Consider the following 13,569-nt stretch of genomic DNA (forward strand, 5'->3'; position numbering starts at 1 on the left):
ACGCGGACCTTTTTGAATGGCGCTGAACCGGTTGCGTTGGTCCTAAGTTTTTCAGTCTAAAATAGTATACTATCCATAAAACATTCGCTGGATTGATAATAGAGGGAAACACATCAGCAGTCACTGAAGTAAATTACGATGAGCACATAGGTCACTGAACTCAAAAAACGAGCACCCGCGGTCACTAATCTCTCAAGTATGAGTAATACCGGTTAGATTTGTGTCTTATTAGCTAACATGTGTTGACGTGGCCTGTTGAGTAGGACAAGGGTGTGGTTGGCTGTGTGTTTGTATCAGGGACTAAACTGAAGAAATTCCTGGGACACACATTTAATTCATCAACATTTCAGTGGCATAGTTTCAGACTTTCAGTAGACAGCAAAAGAGATAAGTGTTTGCATGCACCGTGTACATGAGACATCAGGTTCTTACAGACAGAACAAAAGAAACGACCATTTGTATGGTTACTAACTAGAACATAAAAGCAGTGTTGCTATCCCGAAAAAAACGGACATCTGTCAAGCTTGAGATAGATCATCAGGTGCTGCCTGTGATGCATCAATTTCAACTGCATTTTCTACACCTTGACTTGCAGTTGTTGTAGTTGAGCTGCCATCACCGAATAAAAGCCATTCAGCTCTTCCTCTACCTCTCGTTGGAATTGTTGTAGAACTCTGGCCTCCAGCACTAGCAACAGCACTACCTCCTCTTGCACCAGCAACTACTCTAGCAGCAGCAGTAACTCCTCTTGCACCAACATCTCCTCTAGCAGCAGTACCTCCTCTTGCACCAGTTGTTCCCAACCTGGTGCCTCTTGTTCCTCTTCCAGGAGGAGCAGCAGCTCCTTTTGGTCTCCCCCTACCTCTGCCTCCTCTAAGTATTGCCATTCCAGAAGAAGTAGCTGTAGTGACTCTTGTTGCTGGTATGTTTTGCCTATATGAGGAAACAAATGTTGATTCCTCAGGGAAAGGTTCTGGTTCTTCGAAGATGATTGTGGGTACCTACAATAATAACATAAGGAGGCCTCTAACATAAGTACATGGAGTCATTTGAATTTCTGATATTGATGACATAGTATGTACCTCATGATTTAATGCATTCACCATGGAGTCATTTAATTCAGATGGATCAAATCTTGGATCCAGATCAACATGGTCGATATGCTGCAAAAAAAGAAGAGGAGTTCAATATCTGTAAAATTTTCGACGAACATCAGAAAATGTAGCACAATAAAGTGTGGAAATTGATGATTACCTGTAGAATTTCAGGAACATCGGCATCTTCTGGTCCTCTGGTACAGTTAGGAATGCTAACACCAGAAACACAGTAGTCATCAACCTTTTCTTCTATTGTTCTCCTTCTCCTTTTTGGTCTAGGTTCAACTGGTGCTTCTTCTTCAGCTACATTTTCTCCTACACTTGCATTTTCTGCTTGGTTTTTTGCCTCTTCAGCTGCAAGTGCAGCTTCTGCTTCTTTGAGTTCTTTCAATCTTGGGCACCCACTCTTGTTATGACCTGGATCTCTGCAATAGCCACAGTGTATAATAACACCATGCTTGCTCAACTTTGTTCCATCAGCCTTTTCTTCTGGACTCTTCCTTCTACTCTTCTTTGGCCTCCCTACCACTTTCTCATAATATGGTGGCTGCACAGCTGGTCCATTTGTCTTGGTCCACTCTAACTTGTCCCTTACAGGCCGTATCATTGAGCCATATGCCTGCATATAGGTATGAATGGAGTAGCAGTGACTCACAAACTGCTCAGGTTTAAGTCTGTCATTTCTAAAACATGCACAGGCATGTGTGCAAGGGATACCGGTGAGCTGCCATCTTCTACAGGAGCAGCTCCTCAAGTTCAGTTCAACAATATATACTGCTTCCTGCCTTGTTACTTTGAATACTCCTTGTTTGAATGGTGATGCAAAGAAATCAGCAGACCATTCAACATTTTTATTTAGCTTGTCCTTGATCTTGGGACAGATTTGTCCTGACCAGTCTTCTAATGCCTCTTTGCTTTTGTTGTAATTCCTTGTCATCATCTGCTCATAAATGTTCTCTAACATAGACATAATAGGGAGCTCTCTAGCTTCCAAAATCATCCTACAAAGTATAAAACTATTCTGTAAACTACACAAAACAAGTAAACTAGACAAAACAAGTAGCGGAGTTATTACCTGTTAAATACCTCACATGAATTATTTAGGAGAATATCACATTTTGGAAAGTCCGAAAAGAATGCCCGTGCCCATGTATTAGGTGGCATTTCCTCCAGCCAAGCATGTGCAGCAGGGCATTCAATCTTGAATGCCTCCATCCTCTCTTCCCATCTTGCGACATTGCTTGCCCTGGCACAAGCCCATACATGGTTCTTCACAGTCTGCCCCTTATGAAGCTGGCTCATGTTACTATAGAGGTGTCGAACACAAAACCTGTGTTCGCTGTCAGGAAAGAGCTCTGTGACAGCTTTAATTAGACCCTACATCATACATACAACACATACATTACCACAATTAAATGCACACAATTTTCAGGCAACAAAAATATTAGTACAGTAAGTTTACCTTCTGCTTATCACTCATGATGGTGAAAGGGGATGTGTTACATATATTGAGGTCATTCTTGAGTGTGGTTAAGAACCACTTCCAACTGCTGTAACACTCCACTTCAACAATAGCCCAAGCTATGGGATATATACAATCATTTCCATCTATCCCCACTGCTGTAAGTAATTGGCCACCATACTTGGTTTTGATGTGTGTTCCATCTAGACAGATCAGGGGCCTACAATCCATCATAGAACTCATATTTGGGCTTCAAATCGATTGCATCCGGCCCCAAAATCCGCCCTTACCTAACCCGCAACGGATGTCCCTTATTTGGCCATGAGAGCAGCGGGGAAGAGGATGAACTGACCGTAAATTGGCGGGTCTATCCAGGGATCTCGACGGCGAGGAAGTGCGGGGTCTTCCTCCGCCCGCCTATGGTCTCTGCCGCGGCAACCGCCGTCGCCCGCATCGTCCTCGCCGAGGTCGCCCGCCGCCTGCATATTGAAGCTTCGGCCGTCGGGAGACAGAACGCCAAACTGAGTTTGGTCTGGTTCTGCTCGCTGTGGCTACTTCAGGGTGGTTTTTTGCAAAATTGCACCACGCCATGGCTAGTCAACAAAGCAGTCAACATGCCACATAAGCGAGGTTCCACTGACCCGTAGCACTTTTGACCGGTATACTCATACTTGAGAGATTAGTGACCGCGGGTGCTCGTTTTTTGAGTTCAGTGACCTATGTGCTCATCGTAATTTACTTCCGTGACCGCTGGTGCGTTTCCCTCTTGATAATACTGCCTAGTGTCCATATATGCTGGAAGTGGGCAACTGCGAATCAGAGCATCTCCAGCCAGCCGTCTCTCCGGGAAGCGGTCAGTCGCGCCCCTCGGATCCTGGTTTTTGTTTGAATTTGGGCTTTCATCCATCCGGGAAGTTCAGGTCATCCCGACTCCCCGGAGAGCGTTCGGGGAGTTCGGAGGAAATGAAAGAGCGGAAAACATCGAGAAAACTTCCCGCGTGGCCGGTGGCCCCGACTTATCAGCGAGAAAGGCCAATCGTCGTCCTTATCGCATCGTCTTCCGTGCGCTGTAAAAGCCTGCCGCCGATTAGTCTTCGCCGGACACGTAGCTTCCATGCGGCGAGTTAATGCCGCCGCCTCTGTTTCACGTGCGTCGCCCTCTATTTATCGCGGAACTATCGCGTCTGGCCGCATTCACCACCCCGTCTCCCTATTCACCACGTCTCTCCCCAATCTCCTCGAGCGAACAATGGCGAACTTCAGCGACGGCGCGGCGAACAACGGCTTCAGCCGGCAATCTCTCCACCAATGGGAGCGGAGGTTGCTGCATGCGGCGGGCTACCCCGCGCCGCCGGACTTCCGCGCACCCGGAGGTTGGCGCATGAGCGCGGGGGGCGTCCCGATCCCGACGCCGCCAATTGGACGCGCCGCCCTCGAGGCGGAGATCAACGCGGAGCTCGTCACCCTCAGCGACGAGCAGCGCGCGGAGCCTCGGTTCTACCCCGACAACTACGAGGCTTGGACGGACTTGTTCCGGCAAAGGTACGAACGCGAACTCGCTGCCTACGACGGCCCTCCCCCTCCTCCCGCGTGAAACAACGCCGCCGGCCACCGCCGCTGGTGGAGCAGGCCGGGCCGCACCCTCGAGAACGTGCTCGCGCACATCGAGGGCGGCAACTCCCCCGTACTGGGGATGCCGCCGCCGGTGGCGCCTACCGTGTCGCGCCAGCACGGGAGCTCATGGACGCCGCGAGGGATGGCGCCGTCGTCCTCGTCGTCTGGGTCGGCATCGAGGTCGGGCGGGTCGGCTCCTCCACCAGCGATGCCGAGGGCCGTCAAGAAGGAGTCGGCGTCTCCACCTCCAACTAGAGGGCGCAGCAGCGGCGCCCTCATCATCCGCGAGGGGGGGCACCGGTCATCGTCTCCTTTGCGTGGCCGCAAGAGGAAGATGTCCAAGAAGGACGCCGCAGTGGCCGCCGCCGTGTCCCAGCTCGCCGAAGAGGAGGCCAAGCGGGCAGAGGACGAGGCGATCCGGGAGGCCATCGCCAGGTCCCCGCTGACAACGCCCTTCCGATGGACACCACGCTCGCATGGTCCAGGCAGGACTGGGAGAGGCAGGATGCGGAGCAGCAGAGGCGTCTGCTGGACCTGGCGGCCGCGCGACGCCGTACCGTCTGCGCCACACCCACCGCACCCACCACACCCGTCGCACCCGTACCACTGATCAAGCTCGAGGAGAGCAGCGACGACGAGCTGTATCGGCCGACGCCGCCACACGGCGACCCTGGCCAGAGCAGCAGCCGTTGGTACGGAAACGCCGACCAGACGACTGCGGCTGCGGCGACTACACGGCAACTCCAGCGACGACGACGACTGCGGCTGCGGCGACTACACGGCCTTCTACCGCCATTTAGGCATGTAGATCCCCGTGTTCTAGCTTTAGTTTATGTTTCCCTCTGGCCGAATTCAAATATATTACGAATTCGGCATATATATGTATGAACTCGCATATATATGTTAAATATCACTAAATTTCGCCTATGTTTGAACGTATTTCATCTGGTTACGTCTGAATTCGCCTATATTTGTTAAAAAAATTCATCCATCATGGGCTCGCCGCTGGGAAAATGGGCCTCCACAGGCCATATTTTACATCCATCCGGCACTAAATAGCGTCGAATTTTGGCACGGGAGCCCCAACGGGAGATGCTCTTACTACCTCTATAGTGGGTAGTAACTTATATGTGGTGTCATGCATTGTATCATTTACTATGTTGTAGACTCATCTTGTCTTGGAGTGTGTGATGTTATGATAACATAGCTACTCCATCCGTTTCAGTTTACTAGTCTTTCTTATATCCCTAGGTAGCCAATTTGACCTATATAATTTAAATTATATAATACAAAAATTATATCATTAGAAAATAAAACATCTAAACTTTATAATGATATAATTTCTTATAACATATAACTAATGACAACTTGATCAAATTTGCGACCTAGGGGTACCCGCACGCCTAATAAACTGTGAGAGAGGGAGTAGTTACCACCTCACGCTCTTTCTTCATTTATTGCCATGCCATATCACCAAAATACCTTGGATTGTGTGATGTTACTAGCTATGTTACTCCCAGAAGTAGTCTGGCCGCGATGAGCAGGCTGGCCGCGGGGCGCATGGAGGCGAGTGCCTTCTCGAAGTGCGGTTACAGCGCTAGCATGGCCTCAATGAAGTCGGCAAAGGCGGGTGCCAGCGCAACACCCATCACGTTCTCCACGGCTTGCGAGGCCGGGAATAGGAGCTCGACGACATCGGCACCGGCGGGTATAAGATTATCTCTAGCAGAGCCCTAAAACGCGAACTGAAAATCCGGAGTTCAGTGCACCGAACTCGTGTTTACGAGTCGTAAATGGACAGAGCCCGTAAACCAAAATTGCTGTTTTACAGTTTTGGTTTACGGGCTCTGTTCTGCGCCAGCGGCTTCCGAACATGTAAAGACAGGGTTTTTTATAGAATTCATATGCAACACATACAACAATCTATCATAATTAATCAAATAATTATCCAAATTATTACAACACATAAATAATAGTCTGAACCAAATTATTACAACAGCTTTGGGAAAATTGAACAAATGAAAAATGTCTCAACCAAATTACAACAATTCTTGGAAATTTTGACAAATGAACTACATGTGACAAACAAATAAATGGAATTGTAGCATCAAAGGTGACAGCTATGTCGCTCTCAGTGATGCATCTTCAGATCATAGACGAGTTGGGCATGGGTAAAGATGCGTGTCGATGCGCGTCGATATTCGAATCAAAACAAGCTATACACGAAAAATATGCGTGTCGATGAGATGAATCAATTTCCACAATCGGTTTAGAGTTTCTCCGGTCGTAAATCGTCAATTTTGTGTATGAAGTTTTAAACAAATTTTGCCAAATTCGTCGCACACACTTAACCGTTTGAAATTTCCTTTGAGGAGTAGGTTCATCTCACCATTCCGCATCAGTCCGCATGATTTTCATGTTGACAGGTTTTTATTTCGGTGTACATACACGGATAGATAAATGACTCGCTAGTATACTGTAATGTATACGTATGTGTGAGTATAGTTTGGAGTACTTTTGCTCAACTTCTCGCTCGACATCTTCATGGATGACGACGTGGTGATGATGTGTGAGAAGTGAGAGGTGATAATCCATAGTGGTGCGGGCTTCGTGGTGTTCATCTTCGTCGTCAGTGACGTGGTGATGCTTGTGACCGACGTGACCGACGGTGTCATGGTGGTGTTCGTCTTCGTGGTCGGCGACGTGCCAATGCTTGTTACCGGCGTGAACGGCGGTTTCATGGTGGTGTTCGTCTTCGTGATCGGCGACGTGGTGATGCTTGTGAATGACGTGACCGACGGTGTCATGGTGGTATTCGTCTTCGTGGTCGGCGACGTGGTGATGCTTGTGACCGGCGTGACCGGCGGTGTCCTTGTGGTCTTCGTCTTCGTGGACAGCGACATGGTGATGCTTGTGATCGGCGTGACGGACGGTGTCATGGTGGTGTTCATCTTCGTGGTCGGCGATGTGCCCATGCTTGTGACGAGCGTGACCGGGGTGCCATGGTGGTCTTCATCTTCGTGGTCGACGACGTGCCCATGCTTGTGACCGGCGTGACCGATGGTGCCATGGTGGTCTTCGTTTCGTGGTCGGCGATGTGGTGATGCTTTTTACCGGCGTAACCGGCGGTGCCATCGCCGACGTGCTGAAACTTGTGAACGGGCGGTGTCATGGTGGTCTTGTGATAGGTGAGGTAAGGTCACCATGTTGCCATACAGGTGAGGCTAGAAAAACCATGCGACCAACCAATCAAAGTGTCACATGGGTGCCACCCGATGTAACCCAGGCAATCAAACAATGTGTAGTTTCTATACTGGAACTCGTCTGGAACGAGATGGGAGTCCATCTCACTAGCGCAGTAAGCCACGAATTACATGCAACCTACCAAACGCGCCTATAGTGTAAGTATCTTAGATTATCTCCAAGACGGTCTTCCATTTCATTGCCAGGATGGGTGGCCACAGACACAAACGCGCGGCTAACATGATGGTGAGGCAAAATCGGATGTGTCCATCGTTATGTATGTGGTGGTCTAAAGCTGACTTAAATCTGGGATGGCTTTGCGTGGACATGGTCACATCCCAGGGCGGCGCTCGGGTCTGCATATGTTTTCCCCTGGCCAACCAGTTATAGGGGGAGAATTATTTTTATTACCATAAAACACATTACAATTTTATTAACTAGCCTAGGACATTGCTGTCATTGCAGCCGAGGATTTCACTCAACGCCGTCGTCCCGTGCGCTTGAGGATTCGAGTCTAGCTATAGTTTGATGTCCCCCGGCGCTGTTGGATCTCTCCTGGACATCCCTCCTCTTCACCTGTCTGGCAGTGCCCGCACGCGCACTCTTCATCTGCAACATTTCTGTGTACTCCCTAGTGCGCGTGGTGACGTGGGCGCTGGTCTCGGTATACTAGCGTGCACGGAGCGGGCCAAGCCGTTGGCGCCTGTTCCCTCGCAGACGAGCCGCACGCCACACTTGGCCCGCCATGTCCTCCCACGTCTCGTGCAGCGCCTACTCGATGTGCACCTTGCTCGGCGAGCAGGTCCCCAATGGCCTTGCACTCGGTTTGCTGCGTGCTCTGCCTCCGTAGACATACGAGAGAGCTTGACCAAACGCTTCTCGATGGCCACGTTCACTGCCGTGAGGTCGCCGTCATAAACCACATCATGGTGCGCGGTCTCGAACGAGGCAACCAGGGCGGCTTGTTGGCCGGACGGCGGCACGTCCTCAGCAGTATCGTACCAGCCGCCACCATCGTTGTCCTCCTCCTCGATGGCCTGGTCTACCTTTTCCTCCTCTGCGCCCTCTTCCTCCCCCGCCGCCCGCTCTGCCGCCACACATGCCGCCTCATGCTCCTGTACCTCGCCTAGCTCATCGGTCAGTGGGAATCGCTCGCGAGCGACCAACGTGAGCTTGGCCCACGTCGACTGCATCCTGCGAGGCATGTCGTGGAGGTCTAGGAGAGGCCGTTGTGGAAGGAGGAGGTGGACGGGGCCTGTCTGCGAGTGGTTTGAGACAGCGAGGACGCACACGACGACTTTTATAGCCGGCGGGAGGGCACGTGGCACACACTTGCATGCATGGACTTTCCCGTGCCCGCCCTCGCAGCACCACGTCTGCCATGGACACGTCCCATAGAGCCTAGGCAGCATTGCCAAGGAAGACGAGTCCACTTGGTGCCAATCATGCAAAAAAGACGCCTTATTAGAATGTTGTTTCTTAGGAAGGTTGCATTTAATGATGTTAGACTCATGCATGCATGTGTGTAACCCATGCAATCTTGCACAAGGTTTCCTCGGAGAGAGAATCCACACTTAGCCTCCGGAGCGGAGCGCCCTCGCGAGGATCCCCTCGCGGGGAACATTGTGGAGCGTGACCGTTGGGAAGGGGGCCTTCCGTCAGCGGGCTCGTGGCACTGCGGCGTGTCAGAAGATAAGAGTAGAGATATATAGAGTGTCGCCATCCACTTGCACGAATAAAGTAGGGTCAAACTGCCATAGCGACCAAGGCACGCCCCCAAGGCATGCCGTCTCGGTGAAATATAGCCATGGACGGCGCTGCGAGACAGAGGAGGACGTCAACGGCTAGCCCACGTCCTGCGCGAAGCTTAGCTTTATTGGTCCATTGGGAAAGTAGGCATGAAAGTTGTCCTTGCTTTTGTTTCTATGTGGTATCCCTTCCCGTCGAAGGTTTCGGCAGAAGAAGACTAGAGCAGCTATATAAGGTGCAGTAGACACACCGTAGAGGGGATCTCTCTTTGATCCCAGAAAAACCATAGATTAGATCTAGATCATATTTGGTCTTCTTCTCCATTGAGAAGCACCAAGCTATGTAACCTCGTGAAGCTAGACATCAATACATCAAAGCAGGATTAGGTCTTTATCTCTTCATGAGGGGCCGAACTTGGGTAAACCACCATGTTCTCTGTCGGGCTCTCCGTACTTCTCATCGCCAATCATTGAGAGGCCGGAGAGAAGCGTGTTCAACACCCTATGTTCGACATCAAGGGTTTTGGAGACACCCCTTGTTCCTTATGGGACATAAATCTCCGACACTCTATGATAATATCCATTATAAAGATAGTATCATACACAAATATCATATACAACTCGGTAGTACTATCCAGTATGTCCATCCTAAAAGAAGTTGAGATTGGGGGGAGAGTGGTGGGGACACACATCAGAGCGTGTCACCGTAGAAATGGTCTCTAGTGTAGGATTCTGTTGTAGGGAATTATGTCCTCCTTCTGAATATTTTGCAACTCTCATAATATAGAATGTGGGGTAGTGTAACTTTTTTTCAACAGGAAAGGCCCAAGAGAGCCTCGAAGCATCTATTTCTTCCGCGGTTATCTTACTGATACAAGAGGAATCTGACATAAAGAGGAAACCACAAACTAGCCATCAAACTTTGTAATCAAGCCCTCAATAATTTCGTAGAAAAAGCAATCAAGGCCCTCATCTTCACCTCTCGATGTCGCCGAACTCCAGGCACGAGCACCGGCATCACCACCGGGGACGAAACCACTTGGGGTGATCGATGGTGGTGTTTATTCCCACACGAGAAGATCAAAGATATTTCAGTTAAGGAAGGAGCCCAAACAATACATGCAACCGGGCATGGAGGGACTTCCTCGGCCATGGGTATCATCGGAAAATGTGGCCTCTGCTGATGAACTCCACATCATCCAGGTTCGGAAGCACAAGCATAACATTGTGCTTTATCTTCCCATCTCCATCACCAAGCACCAAAAGAATCGAAGCTGCCTCACCACTCTTCCTCGTCGCCACAACCGGTCGAGAGTAGAGACACCAAAAGCAGGTAGAGGACTATGGAGACAACGCTTATTGAGGGATTTGCCATCAGAGCAACATCCACCCACTTCTACCTTGGAAGCAGAAGCATGACCTCCATGCGCACTCATCCATGGTCGCGTCAGACCACCAGTAGGGCAGAGCATTCTTGCGCACCTCTAGATCTCGCTGCCACCGAGTTGCCCTTCTCTCCCCTCGCCTCCACGACCTGCCAGGAGAGGAATAGGCAGCACTGCAATGCCCCAGATCAAGAGGCAGCTACAACATGCCTTATTTTTAGAGATCCTTAATGTAGAAGTCACCACCACGTTCCCGCTGTCGAAGCAGAAGAATAGTGGAACAACACATCGAGTTGCTCGGGATTTGGTGAGAAGAACACAGAGCCCTACTCCAAACTAATGGAAAGATGAAAAAACTCTACTCCTAGCTATAAAATAGTACAACGCATCCCCTCAGCCAACTCAGACTAGCAGCACTAGTAGGAGTGGCCTCGGTTTGGCCCGGCTTCGCAGGAGAAACACTGAGCTACTTTAGCAAGGTGATAGAGAGGATATGGCAACAAGATTGATTGTGGAACTAGTAGGAAAACCCTTACCCGTGGCACACATATGTGTTCTACCCCTGGCGCACGGCTCTGCACTGCTACTATCACGCCACTGGAATGTACACATACCAGTGGTGCACCATGTGTGTGTGCCATTGGTTACTGGGAAAAGAAAAAAACCAAAGGCATCGCCTCGGTCAATGCCACCGCCGCCCCGGTCAGCTCGGGGATGCAAGGGATGCAGAATGAGGCACCGACGAACTCCGTCGCGGTGCTGCCGTCCATCCAGGGCATGTAGAGCACCCCTTCAGCGGCGTAGAATGGGAGGCGAGGACAGCATAGAGCAACCTACGAAAGGCATAGAAGGAGAGGCCAAGTCCGACGTTGAGCGTGTCGCCGCCCCGAGTTAGGCCTCCAGCCGGCGGCATTGCAGGAGAGGCCGAGGCTAGCGTTGAGCGCCCCACCGTCCCGAATCAGGCTCCCGCCGATGGTGTTGCAGGGTAGGTCAGCCATGGCAGCCGGGGGCTACGGATCTCCATGCGTGGCGAAAGAGCTCGGGGATGGAGGAGCTCTTGTGAGCTTGGGTGAGAGAGAGAGAGGGAGGAAGAATAGAGGGGGAGAGAGAGAGGGTGAGGAAGAAGAGAGATTGATGTGTGTGTGGATGCTTCGACCAATAAGATGAGTGCGTGAAAGAGCACATGGACAGTGTGCTTCTTTGCAAACACTGGAAGCCATTGGATTGTGCACCTAGATGTGTTGCTACCCGTGGCGTAAGTGAGGCCTTATTGACTTTTTTGCAGCGAAATCTAAAACAGCTGAAAACTCTATTTTCCCTTTTGAATTGGAGGATTCTAAAAAAGTCACAAATGGCCGTAGGCGGTTGAATCCATATTTAACTTTTCTTATAGATGCTTTTTCGTATAAAAAACTTTTCGATTCGACATTGTATGCAAAATTTACATCCGTTTTACCAAAATATAATGTTTTTTGCAAAATATGTTGAAATTCATATTTGTTATTTTCCCTAACAACTAGATTGCAGCTATATCTCATAATAATAAAAAAATTGAAGTTTTCATCGTTTTTCCCAAAACTGAAAATGCGACGATCCATATGAGGGTGACCAATATACTAGTGGCGCACCGAAATGAGACGCACCACTAGTACGTGGGTGCACCCGGCCACCCATGTTCCCACTTACTTGTGGCGCATGGATTTAGCAGCTGCTTCACCGGTAATTAAGGTTCACCTTTTTTAATACCCTAGATAATATTAGCAGTACTCTTCGATCGTATTTTCTGTGCAGTACTTTTAACAGATCTCATCTTTTCTTTCGCATATAATGGCCGTGAAACTGAGTCGGGATACCGTAGTCCACTGGTAGACTACTAGCCACGAGATGCAAACGGGAGCATAAAATGAGAAGCGGAACAGCGGGCAGATTTGGCGGCTACTACCATGTCAATTGTCAAACGACAGTACTTAAACAATGCGAGTTGTCGCCATGAGCCCGATATATATACGGGGCATGTACACATCAGGGTGGCTGCTAACGATCAGCTAGCCAGCCATGGGTCACAACCCGTATCAGCTAGTATATGAAAAACAATGAGAGAGATAAGGTTTGCGGGAGAGATTGTCAACGCATTAGGCGTGGCACCATTTTCATATGTATAGGTGATAGACCAGAGGATCAATTACAGATCGTTTACACTACAAAATGGTTAGGATCCGAACTAATCTACACCTACTATATACCATCACTCCGATCCAAAATAATCGTCGTGAACTAAAACCATGATGACAAGTATTTTAGATTAGAAGGACTATATAAATAAATTGGTCACAGTTTAAATTAAGTATTTTATCCGTCTATAAAAAACATCTTACTTTGTTAAAATTTAAATGTATATAGTTATATTTTATATCTAGATACATTTAAATTTTTCTAAAGTTAAGCCGTCCTTTTATGCATGGAGGCAGTATATGCTATAGAGTGGATATGCTTTCTATTGGCTACTTTATCAATCTAGGTTAACTACCCCCCGTTTACATAGTTCGGCAGCAGAAAGAAAGGGTGCGTATGCTCATGGTAACTTCTTTCAACTCCTAAATTGTGGGTCAGTGTAAAGAGGAAAAACATGGCGTGCATCGAGAATACTAAGTAGTAGGATTTTAGTTAGCCGGGACTTTACACCACCGAGTTTGACAAGCTAGTCTACTTTGGTGTCTTAATTAAAAAACTACTCCTAGTTTTTTTTTTTTAAAAACAGGGGACCGAGATACTCGTAGTAATTGAGAACAAGCAAGTGCGTGAGTACTAGCCCTATGCGAGAGCGTTCCACGATAGACACCTTGCGCGAAGGGGTTGGCGCTGCTGGAGTTCGCTATTTTTTATTGGTCGCGTTGAGCTGTTAATATGCCAGAACTCTCCTCTCTCACGCCACCTCTCCTTCACACGCGACCTCTCCCCACCCGATGGCACGCCGCCGCCGCTGCTTCATCCCTTCCCGGCGCAGCAACTGCTCCTTCGTC

At 49.3% G+C, this 13,569-nt stretch overlaps 1 protein-coding gene across 1 annotated transcript; it reads right to left on the reverse strand.

Moving 5' to 3' along the window:
• Positions 1-371: 371 nt before the first annotated feature.
• Positions 372-2,786, reverse strand: LOC124651235. Its single transcript, XM_047190354.1, has 4 exons — positions 2,607-2,786; positions 1,255-1,406; positions 1,083-1,163; positions 372-1,001 (listed from the first exon to the last, which is right to left on the reverse strand). Exons 3-4 carry the CDS (start codon positions 1,104-1,106, stop codon positions 519-521), a joined length of 507 nt encoding a protein of 168 aa, XP_047046310.1. The 5' UTR covers positions 1,107-1,163; positions 1,255-1,406; positions 2,607-2,786; the 3' UTR covers positions 372-518.
• Between the last annotated feature and the right edge of the window lie 10,783 nt (positions 2,787-13,569).

This window comes from Lolium rigidum, chromosome 5, assembly GCF_022539505.1.
Source record: "Lolium rigidum isolate FL_2022 chromosome 5, APGP_CSIRO_Lrig_0.1, whole genome shotgun sequence".
In the NCBI taxonomy this organism is placed as follows: domain Eukaryota; kingdom Viridiplantae; phylum Streptophyta; class Magnoliopsida; order Poales; family Poaceae; genus Lolium; species Lolium rigidum.

What these genes read in the sequence shown, in the direction of transcription:
- LOC124651235 (XM_047190354.1), bottom strand. Translation starts at nt 1,106, where the DNA reads ATGGTGAATGCATTAAATCATGAG. An exon ending in TGAATGCATTAAATCATGAG is followed by an intron (nt 1,002 to 1,082) that starts GTACATACTATG and finishes TTATTATTGTAG; the next exon opens with GTACCCACAATCATCTTCGA.